At 34.8% G+C, this 21,107-nt stretch overlaps 3 protein-coding genes across 10 annotated transcripts; 1 reads left to right on the forward strand and 2 right to left on the reverse strand.

The window, feature by feature from the left end:
- Positions 1 to 5: 5 nt before the first annotated feature.
- LOC126914295 (palmitoyltransferase ZDHHC23-B) lies at positions 6 to 3,013 on the reverse strand. 3 transcript variants are annotated; one of them, XM_050718040.1, is made up of 4 exons: positions 2,998 to 3,013; positions 1,187 to 1,889; positions 928 to 1,104; positions 6 to 590 (listed from the first exon to the last, which is right to left on the reverse strand). In XM_050718040.1, exons 2-4 carry the CDS (start codon positions 1,714 to 1,716, stop codon positions 398 to 400), a joined length of 900 nt encoding a protein of 299 aa, XP_050573997.1. In that variant the 5' UTR covers positions 1,717 to 1,889; positions 2,998 to 3,013; the 3' UTR covers positions 6 to 397. The 3 variants fall into 3 exon arrangements, with proteins under 3 accessions (XP_050573997.1, XP_050573996.1, XP_050573998.1); XM_050718039.1 differs by lacking the exon at positions 2,998 to 3,013 and adding an exon at positions 2,233 to 2,381; XM_050718041.1 differs by lacking the exons at positions 6 to 590; positions 2,998 to 3,013 and adding an exon at positions 655 to 827 and having other exon boundaries at positions 1,187 to 2,155.
- On the forward strand, positions 2,231 to 19,917 carry LOC126914260 (lysosomal-trafficking regulator). Of its 6 annotated transcripts, XM_050717908.1 has the most exons (35): positions 2,231 to 2,361; positions 4,414 to 4,925; positions 5,186 to 5,424; positions 6,482 to 6,567; positions 7,204 to 9,902; positions 9,984 to 10,049; positions 10,324 to 10,478; positions 10,555 to 10,796; positions 10,871 to 11,040; positions 11,120 to 11,638; positions 11,816 to 11,956; positions 12,030 to 12,339; positions 12,421 to 12,575; positions 12,662 to 12,883; positions 12,975 to 13,171; positions 13,247 to 13,696; positions 13,780 to 14,097; positions 14,171 to 14,287; positions 14,355 to 14,555; positions 14,627 to 14,887; positions 14,950 to 15,340; positions 15,414 to 15,847; positions 15,926 to 16,161; positions 16,233 to 16,567; positions 16,646 to 16,869; positions 16,945 to 17,106; positions 17,173 to 17,417; positions 17,489 to 17,555; positions 17,637 to 17,787; positions 17,873 to 18,013; positions 18,085 to 18,302; positions 18,374 to 18,725; positions 18,802 to 18,938; positions 19,013 to 19,248; positions 19,321 to 19,917. In XM_050717908.1, the coding sequence occupies exons 2-35, from the start codon at positions 4,919 to 4,921 to the stop codon at positions 19,793 to 19,795; spliced, it is 10,359 nt and encodes a 3,452-aa protein (XP_050573865.1). In that variant the 5' UTR covers positions 2,231 to 2,361; positions 4,414 to 4,918; the 3' UTR covers positions 19,796 to 19,917. The 6 variants fall into 6 exon arrangements, 5 of the variants coding, with proteins under 5 accessions (XP_050573865.1, XP_050573868.1, XP_050573866.1 ...); XM_050717911.1 differs by lacking the exon at positions 4,414 to 4,925 and having other exon boundaries at positions 2,236 to 2,361; XM_050717909.1 differs by lacking the exon at positions 2,231 to 2,361 and having other exon boundaries at positions 17,637 to 17,744; positions 17,854 to 18,013.
- LOC126914300 (ankyrin repeat domain-containing protein 49-like) lies at positions 19,850 to 21,064 on the reverse strand. The gene is made up of 3 exons (XM_050718045.1): positions 20,917 to 21,064; positions 20,682 to 20,842; positions 19,850 to 20,596 (listed from the first exon to the last, which is right to left on the reverse strand). Exons 1-3 carry the CDS (start codon positions 21,062 to 21,064, stop codon positions 20,261 to 20,263), a joined length of 645 nt encoding a protein of 214 aa, XP_050574002.1. The 3' UTR covers positions 19,850 to 20,260.
- Positions 21,065 to 21,107: the final 43 nt, after the last annotated feature.

Below are 21,107 nucleotides of genomic sequence, written 5' to 3' on the forward strand. Positions count from 1 at the left end.
TAATCGAGTAATATATTTTATTGTGCTAATTAGTACAATGGCCATTTTATCACAGTTATAATAAATATATAAGTGATGTGCGCAATAATAGAATAAAATTAAAACTATAACTGAGATCAACGCTTTTACATCATGATATGTTTTTATTAAGTTTAATATTATGAGCAATAGCTTAAGAGTATTAAGTACATACCTTGTTATCATAAAGAAAGAACAAGGATAAGTATTAAAGTATATTAAAATGCATTGTGAAATAAATATTAAAGTGTGTGTTTTCACATATTGCTATGCCTGCTGTTTGGCCTCAATTGTTTCAATTTTTCTAATATCTTTTACATAGTACAAAGTATCACCTTCCATACAAAGTAAGTTTAATAGTTTAGTCTACATTTAATATCTAAGTTTTGCAACAAAATAATCGAGATACATTTTTTAACATTCCATGGTCATATGGACTTCCAGCTTCCAGAAGACGTCGTTCGTTCGATGTTGTACCAAGGTAAATTAACCAAAGATGATATATTAAATAACAAACTACCACTAGCCCAACAAGCAAGCTGTAGAGTGCAGAGATGAAGCAAAGGGCAATGCTGGAACAATATGTACATTATTATACTTAGATTGGGTACCCAAAGCAAACAGTTGCGTGTCATGTTATCTATAACTCTTATATTCTTAGAAAGCAAATAAGAGATATTACAATATTTATGACGTTAACACAAGTCTCAACAATTATCAATATCTTATGATTATTAAAGTTTGCATTGTAAATCCTTGGTATCTTTCCAGTTTAGCTTTCAGACTGAATAATGGAAAGTGTTGTATTTCTGCAGAATATAATTTTATACTCTGGATATCATTAATTTCAAAATTATATATTCTCTATAAATTGATGTTAATATGAAATATTTTTTGATCAATACATACTCTAATTGATGATATACGTCGCTGCAATCATCTGGTAAAAGAACAGTACCAATAAGTTTAAATGGATGACATACACTAGTCATAGTCAAATTAGAACCATAAATAAAAGCTATAGCTGAGAAGAATAAACATCTCAAGTACCATTTTAAATTACTTGAACCTATACAACAATCCAACCTAAAATATAAAATACTTATCTTAAATACATCTGTATTATTACTTAAGATAAAATCTATTTTTATCGTAAAGAGAGTTGTACCATTTACAATGATATTCTCTATTAAGAATACATGTCTGACACATTCGACAATGATGCGCTTTAGGAGGTGCTCTTCTTCTACATGTAATACAAAGTTCTCCACTTCCTTCGCCAAGCTCTAAACCCTGAGTTAAACTACCTTCTTGAGTTGCAGAATCTGCATTTAATCTAGTCATGTAGCCACACCATATACCACCCACAACACACATTATAAATACTAGATTTTCTTCTAGCAAAATTTCTAGTAATGGTACAACACTAATTTCAAAGATCAGCATCAACATAACTACACTGGTAATTGTCCACATTAAAAAAAATTTGGTACGTAGAAGAAATCTGAGGAAGTTGTGATGCAAGTAATACACCAATATTGGTGTTGCAATAAATATAATTATAGTACATAACACTGTTTGCGCGGCTATTACTGCCAATGTTGGGACTGCAAATATTGGTATCATTGCATCGACTGAAATTTGCTTAGCACCAGCTCTCCAACCACAGGGATTCCGTAGCCTTTCCCACATAGTCATTTTTTATCAATAATTATACTCCAAAGCAATAAGTTTACACTTGCATGGAGGATTAATGGAAGAATATCAAAATAAAGGTTAGAAATGTTTCACGGAACGTTGTTCCTTGACGAATATAAAATTTCAAACTGACATTTGTTGAAAATATCGTGCGTAAGCACAAGCGGCAGTACCTTTTAAAATAATGGATATAATTAAATCACTAATTATAAAAATTTTCAATTCTTCAACTATCTATTCAAATGAAGCTTTTCTTTAGCAAAGAACCATTGTTTCTATACGAATCAATGCCTTTCTTTTGACCAAAATTTTCTTATCAAATAAACGGTAGATCATTTTACTTAAGAACAAAATCAATTGATACAGTAAAATATTTTCTAAATCTCGTATTTTATTTCGCTATTACGTATTGTTATTTTTCGAAAAATATTGCGAGGAATAACACTTCTAATACTATTTTGAAAATGGCGCAAAAATCACAGGAAGAGTAAGTATAATAGTGTTCATTTCCAGTACCCAATGGCATTTGCCGTATGTAATGTGTACTTTATGCAAGAACAATGGTGTCAATATTGTATTCCAATAATTCAAAACTGTGACTAATCGTTCAAAAATTCTTTCACGGATTCCATTCACTCAACTCAGGTAACAAATACACCGTAGACAATTGAAACAACCGTTGATGCTTTTCTCAAAAGCATTGCAGTATTGCTATTGCCACTTCGCCACTTTGTTTTACGTGTTCGTCATTCTCCTACCTGACATTTGCTGTAATTCGTTGCGCATGAAACTGCAAACGTGAAGCGCATAGCGGGAATATGACGCAAGTTGAAAATAAAGCCAACTTCAATGGAAAAAATTGTCAGAAAAAATTGGAATATCTTAAATTATCAACATTTTACAAAAACATCGAAGGTCAACTCTTATCTCGGTCTAGTATTTGTTATTTGGTATTTAACACTCTCGTAGAGATTATAGAAAAAGTCATACAGTTATAAAAATCGTTAAATGGAAAATATACAAAATTAGCGAAAGTAGGTACGACTTCTTAGTGAAATGAAATTCTTTAATCATGAAGAAATGTAATCATCGTCGAAGAGCATGATTTGAAAAATAGTTTCTTAATCAAGGGAAATATAAAAGTCAAGGCCAGGATAAAAAACTTAATCTATGTTGGTAAGGCAAAACGTAACATCAATAAGGTTATTGCCGAAACAGGCGCTTAGATGAATGCTATCATACATTAACGTTAGTGATTATGTTAGTTGATCAATGCTTTACCAAATTTATTTTATCGATTCATGATTGCACAACGATCCACCATTGAAAATTTGTAATCACTTTGAAAAAATAACACACCTTATTGTAACCTAATACCACAACCTTATCTGTTATACTAAATATCACATTATAATAAATGTATTTCTTTCTTCCATTGACACACGCGGTACAAATATCGATTGGTTTTTCGCGAAGAAGAAGACTCAGACGAACATTATTATCGCACTGTCGAGGCGAAGCTAATTAAAGAACAGCGGGGTAGAACGCTATTAAGATAATCATACGGCACAATAAAGAATCGTCTATACAAGTCAAAGATTGATCAATTATGGCTGCACGGTTGCTGCCTACTGGAACTGTTTTCAATTGATTGCACGTGTTCGAATTGTTTTATCAAGTTATCATTGTTTACCAGATTCTCCTCTTGCGGCTTTTAGCACTAGGTGGGAAGGAAACATGGTACAATTCGATAATTCTGATACTGTAAATCATTCGATGCCGCTAACGTACATATTTCAATGTATATATTTATGGATATGTAGTACATGTAATTTCAATAAGATAATAGTGTTAATTTCGTAATATGCAATATTACGAAATCCTACGAATTGGAATATTATACAATATCTACAATAGAATCTAGAGCATTATTTATATTTCTTACGTTTCTTAATTAGAGAGATAACATACATATATGTTAGTCAACAAATTCAAGGTTTACCATTATGTCTTACTTGTATAGACTTGTACAGAGGTAACTAGTCTCTTAGGATTACGTTTTTTCGTCGAAGAAAGAAACCGATTGTTGGTCTCTTTAACCTGCCCCTTCCTTATATCGCATACTGGACAGTTCGTATGTGGATCTCGATTTGAAGACTTATCAAAATCAGACGACAAAGCAGCCTCGTAGTAGCTCGTTAATGTGTCGCAAATTTGCCACTTCAGTCAAAATATTTAATTTATATGCGGTTCGATTTTGTATATTTCGTTCGAGTAAGATAATTAGATCCTGGCAAGATTGGAGAATACTTGAATATTTTAACAGAAGAAAAGAAAGAAGGAAGAAAAAAGAAAAAAGGGAATTCAATATAAGCGAAAGTCACTGTATAGAATTGTATAGCTGCATCTATCGAATGGAGTACGTGATCTAGTATTGTGCACGATGCGATTTCATTTGGGACATTGTTTACGTGTTGTTTCGAGTTCTTCTGTGTCTATTTATATTATCGATTCGAAAGTAAAGTTTCGAGGACATAAGATCAATGACCATCGCGTTTACTCCTAGTAAAATTGTAATAAAAGGAATAAGTCATATTTACTTGACCGGAACGAGTGTAGATCAGTTGAAGAGGTCATGATCCTTGGTGGTGGTAAACTCGGTGGTGGTCTAACGTACATTTCCGATCATTTGCTTAGGACGAAGAAACATTAAACAGCAATCGGGGGTATTGACAGTCTCGTTTCCGCTGGATCGATCGATTGGTGGGAACTTGGGGGATTCCACGATGGGAATTGGAGAAACGAGTCGGAGAAAAGATAAGTAGATGCGTTCTCGAACTTCGTTCGGCTACTTTGGTACAGTCGTTCTTCGAGGTATAAGAACAAATCGTGTTATGGTCGAGACCAAGCGATAAGGAGGTAGCGTCGTGTGACTCCAGAGTAAATCGGTTGATAAGAAGCAGCCGATGCTCGTAGACCCGGATTCTTGTACCGTTGTGTTAACAACTGGTGATGAATTGTGTCACCATGTTCCAGTGCTATTGGTAGCGGTGATGTTGGTTGTGGTGTTGGTGGTAACGGCGACGTGCAGCGATCTATGAATCCGGGGTTACTGCTCTCTCGTAGGCCGTGCTTCGTGGGTTGAGAAGCTTTCAGGCTTCCCGTGGAAGGCTAGGAACTGGTCTGTCGTGGACTCGTGGGGATGTTATGTAAGCTGTACTTGATCGACATAAACGCATACAAAGATCGTATACATAGACGCATGTATGCGAGGAGCAACCTCAACTCCCAACGCAATACGTGCTATAAGCGCGAGGTGTTCGAAACCGCGGAGATCCAGCGAGAGGATATTTGTTCAGTGACGAGAGTAGCAACGCGCTAGACGCAGCGAATCGATCAAATGCGTTCAGATTTCAAGCGAACGTTGAAACGTATAAGGCATAAACGTATAGACATCTCGATATTTCAGGTGATCGGGTTGCGTGTCTTAGCAGTGATCCTCGAAGATTACCCGAGGACACCTTTTATCCATGGTTCAGCTTCGACGAGCTTTTGAGCTATGAGGAGGATACCCGGTTGAGGACAGAAGACAGGGAGGAAGACGACGAAAAGGAGTTCGAAGAACGTCTAGTAATGTCTTCGGCTTCGACTAACAAACTGCAGATTTTGTGGGATCATTTCATTCATGCAGAACCGCAAAGCTATGAGGTACACGATCCCTAGATCTATGAATTTCTATCCACCACGATTTCTTCCTTATCCCTTTTTTTTTCACTTCGCCAAAATTATTATAAAGACGAGGATTCAAATTTGATAGATCAATTGGCACATCGAAGAGCAGAGGAGACTCTAACTTTTTATCTTCACGTATCTATATCCTTTCTCTTTGAAATATTCTATCTAAACGGTAAAAACTTAGTCAATGATCATTTTTATTTAAATGCATTTACCTCATCTTGTTATTCTTTACCACGTTTCGCTAAGCGACATTTCGTAATCATTGTCAATCATGGCTAAACAGTACCTTATGTTCGCCTCGAGATGACTTATAAGTCACGCGTAACTTATATGCTTGTCGATATTTTTTCGCGTGTATCGAAATAACAAGTGATTCTCTGTCCCATCTAACGTAAACACTATCGATTTCTTCCCATGTACTTGGGAAGTTGAAGCAACTACAGAAAATTTGCATCAGACAATTCGTATCAGTAAAATTCATGAATTGATAATCGCTTGCCTCTGACAAAAAATACGATGATGAATGTTTGTTTAAATACAAACTCGAAATAACATAATATGCATTCTTGCCAATTATGCCATTTGGTAGCAAAGCTATCGAATTGTATGAGATAATTGTAAAATTAAGATATTTGGATAATTTCAATCCTTATATTTTTATATTTTGGTCGCTGTTTCCATCGAACCGATTATTTTATCTGGCGTACTGCGGCACGTGCAATAATCATTTTGCATTTCGAAAATTAAAGAAAGCAATATCTTTGTATCCTTTTTTATAGAATTTTGTACTTTATATTTACCATTTTTTCGTGATGTTTGTATCTCTGTCGTAATGTTTTTCTTATTATTCGATCAAATCTAGAATGCATAGTGTTGCTAAAAGAGAGTTAATTATTTATATTTATTTAGACTATAGTAATTAGCATTTAACATCGGACTTTTGATAATCTTTTGTTTCTATTGTGATTTAATGACTTATTTTATAGTTAATAAGTTAAATTATGAATTGCACGTTTTTTCTATTTAGAAATCACAGTGGTTGGATATATTCCTCGCGGAATTTCTTGCCCAAATAAACGAAGGTCGAGATGTGAAAGATGCTCTATCTTTTTGGTAAGATTACATGTCACTTAATTAAATTTCTTATAACTGCTTAATTTTATCGTATGGTAATAGCCGAAATAACAAATACCTTTCTCTAAAAATATTCGTGTTGTAAGAGAATTAATGTAAAATTAATCTATTATTGAATTATTTTAATATTATTTTTCGAGAAACGAAATAAAGAAGTAACGACATAGATTTTTATAACGACACAGTGGTCGTTGACCACAATCTGAAAATATGATCCCATGTCTGTGGTTTTGATTAACGTAACTTTTTACGTTTGTACGTCTCACCTTTATTCCGTTAGCGCATGATCACTTTCTTTGCAAGAATTACCTTCGATCAATATCTTTGCTAGTATTTCATCAAAATAAAAATTACACCTTACTAGAATTTAGCAAATTTATTAATCGCAAGTGTCACTTAATGCCCTACACGTGATTGTCTTTTGCTTACCGAAATTTTACTTGATTTCACTTTCAAAACTTCCCTCGGAGATATCGCGTCTCTCGTTGAAAATAAGATTGCATACTTGTATGAACGTTTCCACAATAACTCGTATCGGGGTGATAATAAGAAGATATCCAACACGATGGATAAGATAGAAATATAAAATACCCAATATGAAAATATCCATTGCAGTTTGGTCGGCGGTGGTGGTGTATCTACCCTTATAGCCTGCGAGCTGCTCTCTGATGTTCATGAACTTTGCGCAAAGAGAATCGACGGGGACGAACTTGTTAGACTGAGGAAGTATTTGGCTGAGGATCGTGGTTGGCGTTGTTTGGCTGTTCTACAATTACTTGGTGTTCGTGGACTTTCTTGTGGGCGAGAATTGGTTGCTCTACTTATAGCTTTGTATCCAATTGTCCTACAAGAGGAAACGAGTAATAAAGCCAATTCTGTTTCATTGAACGAATCCACGTATTCTTCGATAGATGGTATCGCACGTAATCCTTACGTAAAATTTTACTGCAACGACGACACCGTCGACACGATAGATATCGTGTCGCATGTGAAACGTAAAAAGACGAAATCTAACCGATACGGCGTTTTCTACGAGGGCAATGTATCGTCAAGAAGGAGAGCTGGTCGTAAACATAGTATCGGTACCAAGGTGCCGATCTATTGCAAGCAAAAATCATTTGAAACTTCCGAGGCGCGTCGCAACACGCCAGAAAGCGCGAGCAGCGAGTCCGAATTGCTGACAGATGGTATGGATCAGGCACGATCGCTCACGCTAAAGATCCACCTGAACCCTATGGATTTCGAGTATTTCACTTCAGTTATCAGAAGCGACGAGGAACAGAAATGGCAAGCAGTACTTTATAAGCTTCCTATCCGACCGGCAAAGAAAACACCGAGAGATTACATAGACGAGCGGATCAAGGATGTTCTAGATGCTAGGATTAATAATTTTGAGACGAGTCTTTTGATTATTCAATTGCTTCAAGGACTACGAGATTACGATACTCCAGCCGAACAAACACCGGCTGTACAAGTTCTAAAATTTGCCTTGGATACGTTATGGTCCCTACAATTCGGTATAGACAGTGCTAGCTTGACTGGCACTGAATGTGCTACGTTGAAAGCTGCGGCTGCTAGGCTTATGCTTACAGCATTGGAACGCGTATTACGAGCAAATGAACCAACCACCGCTGTTATTCACAATGGTTTATTGCCTATGACTTTAAGATTACTCGAGGATGCTTGTAGCAAGCCGGTAAATGTTTTTTCACCGGAGGAAGGTTCCCTTTTGCAAGAGTTCATTTTTGCCACCATTTACGCAATAATAGCATTTCTTTATTGTCTGCTGCACCAACAAGGTAGCGCAGTAGAAAAATTGTCAGACTTTTTAGAACTATTTCAATTATTTACGGAGAGCCAGGATGGAAAACTGGTGGAGCGAACAATTTTTGCGATCGTTGACCTGCCAAGCATTGATCCGGCGAAGTCAGTAATCCGTGCCAAAAAGATCATTGATATGATAGGTGCGCTAACGAGCGGCTTGAAGTCCGTTCGACGTGATATTTCGCACGTAGCTCATTGCAACAGAACAAAACACAAATCCTGTATCAATGACGTTCAAATCCACCACCATTCGGATATATTTGGGGCGTCTTATGCTCAGCCGATCGTTGGCGCCGTTATGAAAGAAGCATGTTGCATTTCGTCTCTTTTTATGATACTCGCTAATCTTCTCAAGCATTCTCATCCCTTCGTCAGCGAGTTGCAAGTCAGATTAATCAAAGTTTTTACAGCGGCAGGAACTTGTTGTTGTTTTCCACCCAGAATACTCATGACTAGTATCATCACTCTTTTAAAGAAACGAGAACCGACAATTTATATCCCAGCCGTGACATTCCTGGAGCGTATCTTTTTTAAAGAACTCGGTGCTTATTCGGAATCAGAAGTATGTACCACCTGTGACAGATCTACAACATATTCTTGGGATTTTCTGGAAATGTATGCAGATTTATTGACGCCAGATGATTCAAAATTATGCTATATTATAATGGCTCATCTTCTAAAAATTGGGCCTTCTTCTAAATTCCAGATTAGACGGGAATTGCTTCTAAACATTTTTTATCCAACCTTTTTGAAAGCCAAAATCTATTATACAGCTAATAAAGAAAATATTATCGCAAAATTTCTAATTCAATCTTGCCTCTATGCAATATCTTATTTGATAGTAAACATGCAAATATATGAAGGATTCGCTGAGATTAATGGGTTGGAAAAAGTATTGACTTTGTTACCAGACACAACTTTCACGAGAAATGTCTACGCTCTCCTAGAAGTCGCCGTCATTGTCGAGATCTGGAAGACGACTTACGTGGAATCCGATCTCTTAGATACGGAGAAATCTGCCCTTAAATTTTTGTTCGATTCCCTTGAAAAGGAAACGAGTGAATTATTGGATATTTTGGACAATTCGGCGAATACTTTTGTCGATGAGAAATACGTAGAACAAGTAGCAAACCAAATTCCTCGCGTGGAATTAGACGATCAGAATGTTGAAGAAACAAGTACTATCATAGAAAGCGATACCTTGCAGCAACAAAGTGACGTGAAGGAATCGATCAATACAACTTCGTGCCTTTTAAAAATATGGGATAATTCTGAGATTAATAATGCATCATGCTCGGAAATTGACAACGAAACAGATACAAGCAAGAAAATAAATCTGTATCAGGCTAGTGTCGCGTGGAGGACCGCAGCTGGAATAACGCTTTACAGTCCAAAATTTCGAACTCAACTGTCGCTACATCCCGTGTCGCAAAAATCTTGGCAGCTTTTTATAACGTTGGCTACACATATCTCTACAGATATCATCACAGGTATATTCTAAAAAACAAAGAACGGATTGTACCACATATAAAAATATCTGGATTTACATTTACATACTTGTTTCCTTTTAGACACCAATAAATCAGCGCACAGACTCTTTGAGACTTTGTTAACGTGCTGTCTAACATCCCCGTTGTGTAAGTATACTTTTATATAATGAATGTGAATCATAGGTATTCCAAGTATGCTTCCGTTCCACATGCTCTTTCGCCGCGTACAGCTGCAGATTAAAATCCCAATAAGCTATGTGAATTTATTAGCCGTAAAAGCAGTTCACATAATACTTGACACCAGTAAACATCTCGACCTATCTACTGTTCGTTAAATCTCTCTTTCATCGCATAGTATTTTATCGTATGTGGATGTTTTATATTGTGCATAAAGTAATATATGAAACAACGTATGATACAGGTGATCGTGACATAATTATGGAATTAGGAAGAGCGCTGATGGACGCAGGAATTAAATTGGGTCGTGGATTAGCTGTCATCGTGGAAGTTCTATTAAAAGTCTCTATGTTAAAACCAGCTCAAGAAGAAACTATACCGCAGTGTACTCGTCCTAGGGTAACTTTCATTCTATTTCATTTATTCTAAATTGGAATGATTCATTTAGTTATCTGGATACCATTTTTCGTTGCAGTTACCGATTATGACACTGGACACGATACCAGATTGTGCCGCCGATGACAGTAGTACGGGTGAATATGTTACAGCTGATGATGGTTACGAAGCAGACGTAGAAGTACCAGCACAAAGCTTACATAGTAATTCCGTAAAAAGAAGTAATTCTTTAGGACCGATAATTGAGCCCAGAGGTCATGCAAATGCACATCCGGCATTATGCCTATTGGCAGTGGATTTATTAATTCATTTCAGTAAACAGTAAGTATTTGACTGTACGAAATATAGAAATTATACATGTGATAATAATATTATAAATGATATTTCTTTCGCAGAGGTTTGGATGCTGAGAAAGCATGTATTATAACCACTGGCTTAAGAAAAGTTGCAGTCACGTGCAGAGAAAGTGCTTCGAGTAGTGCCGCACTTGCAAGTTCAGGTGTAATCACAAAGATGTTAAATGGCTTCAGGGATATATTTACTAATAGAGATACCCAATATCAAGGTATTTTTAATATATAAACTATTTTATAGTACATAACATACCGATCCTTTTTACAACATTACATAATAAATTATTATAGATCTACAACATGCTGTGCTAGAAGTATTTACTTTGCTAGCGACACAATCGATTTCGCCCTCAGAGCTAGTCATGTACTTGTCTTTGTTCAAAGTTGATGAACCACCTCTACAACCGTTGTTGGAACCGCTTTTCCATCTAGGTTCAGCTGCATGTCCACAACCAAATTTTATCATATCTTTTCCTGTACCTTCTGATGCGAAAATATTATTGAAAACTCAATCGGAAGAATATAAGAACCTGGAAAAGGTTGAAAATCTTGTAAATAATTTCCGAAAAAGACATTTTACATCGGGTATATGCAGTCCATGGTCTGTGCATGCAACGTGTCTACCAATTGGTCCAGAACTAGCTTGGCCAGTTTGGTTGCATGGTTGTTCCGCCTCTATGTGGTTGAGAGTTGAAAGAGGATTACCCGTTAGTAACAAGGGAACAATGATTAATACTTCACCATTATTCGATTCAGATGATGAGAGTTTGTCCGATTGGGGTATACTGTCTGATAATTGGAGTCGTGAAGGTTGGTAAAGTGGTTTACTAAGAACTAACAGAACTAACTATATATACATATATATAATCAATTTAATACTTTCTTCTAAGACTTTTGCCACAAGTCCATCATATAACTTTCAATCAAATGTAGCAATATATTTATTATTTTGTATTCAATGCATGCTCTACATATTATCGTGGAAAGACCAATCGATGTCTGATCTTTTCTTGGGTATATCAGTCGTAGCAGGTTCGTCATCTCCACCTACACCAACATCGATTATTCATTTGATGTCTATCGGATTTGAGACTCTGGTGCTTGAAACGTGGTTGGATCTTAAATCAGGTAAACTATTTTAAATAGACTTTTAACTTTTTAGTATGATTAATGTATTTTATTCCTTTCTTTTATATTTCAGATAAATTAATTTTACGATTAACTCGGCCAGATGACAAAATGAATAGAACAGTTTCGGAAACATCTGTAATTGGTATGCTTTCTTCTGGTCGATGGCATCATTTAGCATTGAATTTCAAAGACACAGTTTTAAATAAACACAGTGCGGTAGTTGAAGTCGTGCTTTGGGTAGATGGGTGGAGAGAAATTAATGCGCAATTGCCATTTGATGGACTGCTAGTGAGGAAACCTGGCACTACGTGTGTTCTATTAGGACAAGTTGGATCCAGCACTATCGGTGCTTGGTATCTTGGAAATTTAATGGTATTCAGGTGCGCATCTTTCTTATGAGACATATAACTACCAATTAATAATTATATCATATGTATGCAATGTTAAACATTAATTTATAGATGTCCAGTATTTACGAAGGAGAGAGCATTATACCTAGCAAGCCTTGGCCCTAATTATACTAATCTTGCAGAATGTACTTTAAACATAGAGAAGCCAGATTTTACGCAACTAATTGCATCTGGCGCTTTAGATGGTGTACGAGAAATACGATTTGGTGAGTACCATAACAGAGATATAACATAAAAGAGAGGGAGAAAGAGAGAACGAGCGAATAGCCAATTATATTTTTATCTAATATAGAGGGAGGAAAATTTGATACAAGTCGAAGGAAATCATATGGCGGAACGTACTTAAGACACGCTATTGAAACTAAAGTATCTGAGACGAAAATCGATTGGGATACAGTTATGGATGCTACAAATTCGCAATTGGCTGAATTGCAAGATAATCTGCTTCTTAGTTATGAAGCTCAAAACCCCAATATTGTTCATTTATATCCTCAGGCTATTGCAAATCCAGCTGGTAGGTTTATTACTTCATAAGTTTATATTTGTTAATTAATGCTTGATAATCATTAATTCCTCTTGCATAAATATTACATGCTTATTTTTAGCTGTGGTAAGAAATCTATTTCCGGGTCAACCAGGTTTTAGAGTTGTTTTTGCACCGGAACATAGAGTTTCACAGCAACCACCTTTATCTGTGACTCCGATACTTTCTGCTCGATTAGAATGCCAACAGTATAGAGGTCTTGTATCCGCTGCCATTTTAGCAGGCGGTGTACCTATATTTTTATATTTGTTCGCAAGAGTAAGCATAATTATACAGAAATATTTAATACTGTCAATTATGATTACTTATGATCGTCATTAAATAAATTTATAGATAGTCGAATTAAATTCTAAAGAAGAAGAGCAAGCATTAGCTCTTTCAATAGTTCTGCAGTTAATACGGAATGACTCTGAACTTTTAAATCAGTACCGATCAGAAGATGGAACATCTTTAATCCTATGCATTTTAGAATCACCTCGATGTCACACAGGTAGACACATTCTGAAAGCAATGTTAGATGCAGCTTGTGATAGTTCGATCCTAATAAAAGATATCGGCAGCGGCAATCATTTAGTTTCACAAAATTGCGAAGCTGTTATTACGGATCCAGATTTAATAAAAGGTGCATTGACCGCATGGAGAACATGGGCAAAATATGATACATTAAATTTGCTATTGCAAGCGTTGTTATTATTATTAAGAGATCAACATTCACAGCGTGAGTTCAACGCAGCTCAATTAAATAGAGTCGGAATTGTTGATACCATTTTAACACTATGCAAAGTAATTTAATATTTTTTGTAAATACTGTATTTTATAATAAATATACTAAAGAATTCATAAAAATATCTTATTGTTTATTATAGGAGCATTTTATGTATGATGAGTTTGGTGCTGTGCTTGATTCTTCAACAGGAATTGCAGTGATTGAATTGATTAGAGCACTTATGGGAGCACCTCCAGAATTTGCTCATCTAGTAGCTATTACTGACTACCTAGTTCTGGTTCATCAAGCATCTGAAACTTATATTACACACTCAAGACACAATATATATTTTTTGTTACCACCGATTGGAGAAAAAAAAGTTGTAAAAATTGCCGCTACAGTAACTTCCAACTCTTTAGATGAATCCATAGAAACTATTGAAAATAGTAAATTGGATAAAGGTTTAACAAATATACAGGTTCGTATTTGCTATTAAATAGGTTGTAAAATAAGTAATAAAAGATAAAATTCGATTGAAATTACTTTTTTAGATTCAGAGAAATAGAATGCCTAAAAGAAAAGAACGCCGAAATGGTCGTCCTCAAGATACCAGTGCTGGAGAGGATTCAGGAATCGCAGCTAGTGATGGATCCAACCCTCTTAGTAACGTAAGTATGTAATTAAGTTTGCTGTTTATTAATTATAATTTACTGCAAACTCTGATTTTTTACATAGGAAAAACAATCTACGTGGATGGATGAAAGAAAAGCTTGTCAAGGTTTAGTTTGTGAAGGACTTTTATTACTCCTCCGAGATGCAGTTAGGGTTTTACCTGATAGCCAAGTTGGATCGGTTTTGAAACACGTTTTAAGAGCTGAACTTTTACTTGTACTGGCTAATAATCCAGACACTAGGGTTCGTACAGCACTAGCTAAGGTATGATAGCATGTAAAAAGGAAGTAAGTTCTATTTTCACTCAAGTATTATAATAACTGGTTAACTTATAGGTCGTACAAATATATTTACAACGTGCTAGTGATGAGGAAGTCAACAAATTTATAAAGCAAAAATATTTTATACATTTAGCAAACCAAATAGCATTATATCCTGGAAGTGAATCATTGGTAGTTGCTTTAGAAAATTTAGCTTTACGAGGCCCAACTCTGGCTGCAATGCCTCCATTAATGGCTATAATAGCGAAAGCAGCAGCTAGTGAATCAAATGTAGTTAGACCAATCGTATCATTTATGACTGACATAATTGCAAAGGTACGATATCGTAATTCGGTCTCATTTATTAAAAAAAATTAATTAACAAAATTTACTTTCAGAATCCTACTGCTTTGAGAATGCTTTTGGAACAAGGTTTGATTGAATCATTAGTTCAAGCATTAGTAGGAAGTGTCCATAAAAGTGGTTCTACATCTCTTCATCGAGATATTCATGTACTTTTTGTGGCCATTGCCACAAAACTTTTGGAATCCCCAGGAAATCATCAAATGCAAGCTGTCTTAGACTTGCATTTGATATTAAACCATATGGAATTGAAAGAAAAATCTCACTACATTAAAAATAGAACGTGTATATCAGTTGTAAGAGATGCACAGGTAGCACTTTTTGATGGAGAACTCGACGTTCTTATAACGAAAGTCTCAAATCAATCAAGTTTCCGATTACGTAGTACAGCATCGTATCTAGCCTCAGCTTCCCATATAACTTCAGGTAGCACTTGTATTACAAATAATGAAAAGATAAAATTTCAGTTTCTTCACTTTATCAGTATCGTATTTTTTAGTTTTTACAACGTCCAGTGAACAGAGTGATCATGGTTCTCGATCATCTAGCTATGCGAGTTTACATACACCTTCCATCACAACCTTACGCGAACCAAGCAAAGGAGAATTGCTTGAACGGTTTCGCATTGTTCTCAGCCGTGCTGCTGAATTTATAACAGCAGCTGATGATTCACCTTCTGGCAACGAGTTACAGTTAACTAAAAGATTGTTTTCAATACTTTTACATGGTCTTTGTAATCCACTACAAAAAAAAAATCATTGGAGTAGCGGATGGTCAACCAGACACGCTTTAAGAAAATATACGGCCAAATTAATGGTGTGGTTACTTGGACCACATCAAAGTAATAATACGAGGATTTTTGCTGTTAGATCACTAATGGAAGAGCCGAAAGCTCGTGAAATTCTGTCCTCTCTTTTGGAAGTTCATCCACAAGTGAGTCTATCGATTAATCCATATTTATCTGTTCTCTATTTTCTTATGTATATGTTTCAATGCATTTACATATATCAGGTAGAACAAAAGTTCGCTGTCTTCTTTTGGGATCTCTTACAAAGACGAGATGAGATGCCTAGTGCTGATGCAAGGATATGTATAGAATTGAAAGAAGCTTTGAGTATATGGGATTTAGCAAAAGAAATAGAACAAGCTAGTCCTGGAATATGGAATGAAGAATTAGCATTGCTAAGACGAGAATTGATGAGAGATCGAGATATATGGATCGACAATAATCTTCCTGCAATTCAAAGGTAAGTAAAATTAAATAGAGTGTTATATTTTTTATTCCTTTGTTTTACAAAATATTTTTCTTGTTTATTAGGATTGCCAACAGATTTGATGTACTTGCTAAACAACTAACGGAAAGTGCAATGACTATAACGCGTACTGTCGTGGAAGAACAAAATCGAGAACGTAAAGTATTAATGGAAAGACTGAAACATTCAAGAGCGATGGAAGCTCAAGCAATTGCTAAATGGAGAGATTTAGCAAGACGTCTAACGCATGAAAGAGCCCCTTGGCATTTTCCAAACAGTTATCCAAGAAATTGGGAACTAGATCCTACGGAGGGTCCTGCTAGAGTTAGAATACGATTGCAGCGGTGTCATTTAAACATTGATCGAAGATTTTTTATGACCGAATATCAAGACAGGCTAGGTTTGATTGCTATTATTCTATTAATTATTTTCATTCAATTTGTTTGTATTTACATAAATTTTATTTTTTGGCGTACAGATACAGTAAAGATCGAAGCCCCTTTATCTTATTTATTTACGAATAATCGACAAGATGCAAATGCTACAGCATTAATCGAGCGACTGCATACCAGTGAAAGAATACGTAAAATGTCTCCAGCCAAAGTAGTTACACCTAGAGCTGAATTATCTGGTGAAGTTCTTATTGGTGAAACATGTCTTTATTTTGTTCCTGATAATCCTGATGTTCTACTGCACACAGATGTACGATTCTGCTAACCCTTTTATTATTCTATGAATTCATTATTATACATTTAATTGGATACATAATAATTACAGATAGCTTTAGGTGGCTTGGATTTGGCTATGGTGGGTGGAACAGCTTGGCGCCTTGAAGATATTCGAGAATTGCATCGAAGAAGATATCAGTTACAAGAAAGAGCTATTGAAATATTCCTTATTACAGGAAGAACTTACTTATTAGCATTTAATTCTTCAAAGGTACGTATATCTTATCTTAAAAATAAATACTATATAAAATTCTTCATAATGATATTTAACTCACAGGAAAGAGATGAATTTGTAACGGAATTATCTGCTTGCAATTTACCGAGACGAATACCTGGTGATGATTTAAACGAAGCTATCTCGTTGTGGCGAAGTGGGGCATTAACAAATTGGGAATATATTACTTGTCTAAATAAATTAGCCGGACGTTCATATAATGATTTAATGCAGTATCCTGTATTCCCATTTGTATTAGCTGATTATACAAGTGAAAAAATTGATTTAAGTAATCCAAAGATTTATCGGTAAGTATAATAAGTATAATACGTAAAAGTATGATCAGGGAAATATTTATGAAAAATCAATTTTTTTTTAGAAATTTCAAACGCCCTATGGCTGTGCAGGATAAAAAGAATGAACAACACTATATAAATAATTACAACGTAAGTGACTTAATTATGTTTATAAAAAAAAAAAAAATAAAAAAAAACATTGTTTATAATATCATTTACCATTTTATATAGTATCTCAAACAAGCTTTATCGGAAGGTTTAAACTTAATAGCGTTAAATCAAGAACCATTCCATTACGGATCGCATTATAGTAATTCTGGAACAGTTCTTCACTTTCTAGTAAGATTACCACCATTTACTAGTATGTTTCTATGCTATCAAGGTAAATTAAAGTTGCTTTTTAGATGTATGTATACATTACTGTTGAGATTTAATTTTCATAATTCAGTTTATTTCTATTTTTGAAGACGACAATTTTGATATTCCTGATCGAACATTTCATGCACTGGCTACTACATGGAGATTAACTAGTTGCGATTCAACAACAGATGTGAAAGAATTAATTCCTGAGTTTTTCTATTTGCCTGAATTTTTGTTGAATTCCGAAGGTAATATAGATAATTATGGCTCAAAAAATAATATGTAAGTTAATTAATATTCAAAACAAACTTTGTTAAAGGATTTAATTTTGGAGTTCGACAAAATGGTAACCGGGTTGGAGATGTTGAATTACCGAAATGGTGTGGAGGTGATGCACGACTTTTTATTCTTGCTCATAGAGCAGCATTAGAAGCAGATCTTGTCAGGGAAGTTCTCCCTTATTGGATCGATCTGGTATTCGGATTTAGGCAAACTGGTAGACCAGCAGTGGAAGCTATAAATGTTTTCCATCCTGCCGTATGTTGATACCAACATTCATGCAATCATATTTAAAAGTGTAATTTAAATTTATGGATTTATTTTTTTAGACCTACTATGGATTTAATGTTGAACAAATAGCAGATCCTTTAGAACGTCAAGCTTGGGAAACGATGGTTCGAACATATGGCCAAACACCAGCGCAATTATTTACGGTTGCGCATCCCTTACTGATTCAAAATCTTGCAAATACAATAGTTCATAGTTTATTACCACAAGTTATTGAAGGTGTAGATGGCATAAAATGGGGAAACTATGTTGGTGCTCCTGGAAATGAACCAGTTTTATGTTGGAAACATAAACATAAAGCACCATTAGCATCTTTAGTTCCTTTAATGACTGGTGATGTTTTTGGATTACCTAGCTATACTACTTTATTACTCGTTTATACAAAAGAGAAGGGTACATATCATTAATTTCATGTAAACATTTCAATAGTCACATTTGCAGAACTAGATTGTATAATGTTTCTTTCTAGGCACAAGTATGTTAAGTGGAGCATTTGTATCAGGAGCTGCTTTAGTATCATGGAATGGTACAGATGGAATTGTAAGACTAAAATGTAAAAAAGAGCAACCACCAAGGCCATTAATTAGATCTTCGGGTCTTGACCCAGTAAGTAGATACATTACTATTTTCTAGTACTTTTTTGAATTGTAAATTACATAACATAATTTTTTTTTTTTTAGATTACAATCTTGGGATCAGCTCCAGATTGTGGACAACTATGGATAGGTCATTTATCTGGTAAAATTACGGTGCATACATACAAAGTTGTAATAAGCAAAATTGACTTCACTTTAATACCAGCATCTGTACTGTTAGCTCATAGAAGTAGAATAACAGCAGTGTTTTTGTCACGGGCATTTAGCATCGCTGTTTCAGGTGACTCAAGTGGTGTTATTATTATTTGGGACTTAAATAGGTAAGTATTCTAATAAATAAATAGATAAAAACATTCATATAACATCTAAACTTATTTGTTATCCTTTTGTAGTTTGACATACATAAGATCCATATTCTGTGAACACAACTATCCTATTCGTTTACTATCGATTAGCGAAACTCTCGGAGATATAGCAGTTACTTATGAAGTTCCTAGTGAAAACACATCTACCAGTCAATCCGAATTGAAAGTATTTACTATCAATGCAAGGGCAGTTGGATCTATTTTATCAAGAAGAAGAATAACAGCTCTTTGCTATAGCAACGCACCAGAAGGAGTATCTGTAAATGTTATTGCAACAGGATTAGACAATGGTGTAATAAGGCTATGGAGTAGTTGGGATTTAAGATTAGTCAGAGAAATTATAAATGGTATAAAAGGATGCGGAGCAGTAATTGCGATAGCATGGGCTTTAGACCAACATCACTTATATGCTGTAACCGAAGACTTCACCATTCTCATATGGGAAGGATCAAAACGTTTAAGCAATGGTACTCCAAAATTTGTAAATTTAACGTCACTCTAATGTAAATAAAACTAAAATGTATTTTAAGTGCATAGACAACATGTAAATGTTAAATATTATTCAACATATGTTTTCATTTTATTAAGTATTTTATAAAATAAAAAGGATGTTTTTTACAATTATGACACTAGTGTCACATTTGTAATAATTTTGTATAATCACATCAAACTCTTAAGATATCGCATGATCATTATATTTGTAATTAGTAGATAAAAATCCAACTGTTGAAGTATTATTTTTCTAAAGTTTTCAATACGATAACTTTCATGATCTAATAACATATCAACATTTATACTTTTATATTCTGTTATAGTACAAGAAATACAGACTTATTAACATATTTATAAATGTAGTGATAGTATATTAACGATATGCTTACAACTTCTAATTTCATAAATTTGTTTCATTCATGATATTGTAACATGTGTATATAAACATATCTAATAAACATATCAAGCAATAGATTCAAATAACATTTAAGCAATCTTCAATAATTTCAAACAGTGGGTAATACTTTCCTGTTCTTTTCGCAATCTGTTCAGCTGTATCTCCGCTTGAATTTACCAATCTTGGATTTGTATCTGGATGTAATAAAAGAAGTTGCAAAGCAGGAGAATTATGAGAACTTGCAGATACTAAATGCAAAGGAGTTTGATCTCCTTTACTTCTGGCATTTATATCTGCTCCATTTGCAATTAATACCATTGCACATTCAACGTTATTCCAGCAACAAGCAGAATGTAATGGTTGCCATTCATCCATAGTTTTAGCATCTATCTTTGCACCTGCTTGAAGTAAATACTACGAACAAGATAAAACGGTGATGCACTTATTTACAAACACTTTTGTAAAAGAAAAAATTACGTTCAAAATGTAATATTCATACTTCTACAATTCCTACATGATTGCCATAACATGCTCTATGCAATGGAGTATAACCATCTTTGTCCGTACATTCTAACAATAGTGGGTTTTCCATTAATAATTTTTGCACTTTATCCAGCTCGCCATTCTCCGCTGCAGTCAGAATTTCTTTTGCATCAGGTTCTATAAAACATATATACATGTTACAGAATTAATAATGAAAAATTGTAATACACAATTCCAAATCATCAGCTAACCTTTTGCATTACGTTCAGCCTCTACTCCATCATCGTCATCTTCCCATGCACTAACTTGCATACGTTCACTTCGTGGTTGACTTAACATTCGATCACGGATTGCTTCCAAATCCGTCAATTGATCACTTTCCTCTCCGGATGATGACATTTTTCTTTCATTTCAGATCAAATAAACAATATTATGTGAAACG

Source organism: Bombus affinis, chromosome 3, assembly GCF_024516045.1.
Source record: "Bombus affinis isolate iyBomAffi1 chromosome 3, iyBomAffi1.2, whole genome shotgun sequence".
In the NCBI taxonomy this organism is placed as follows: Eukaryota; Metazoa; Arthropoda; class Insecta; order Hymenoptera; family Apidae; genus Bombus; species Bombus affinis.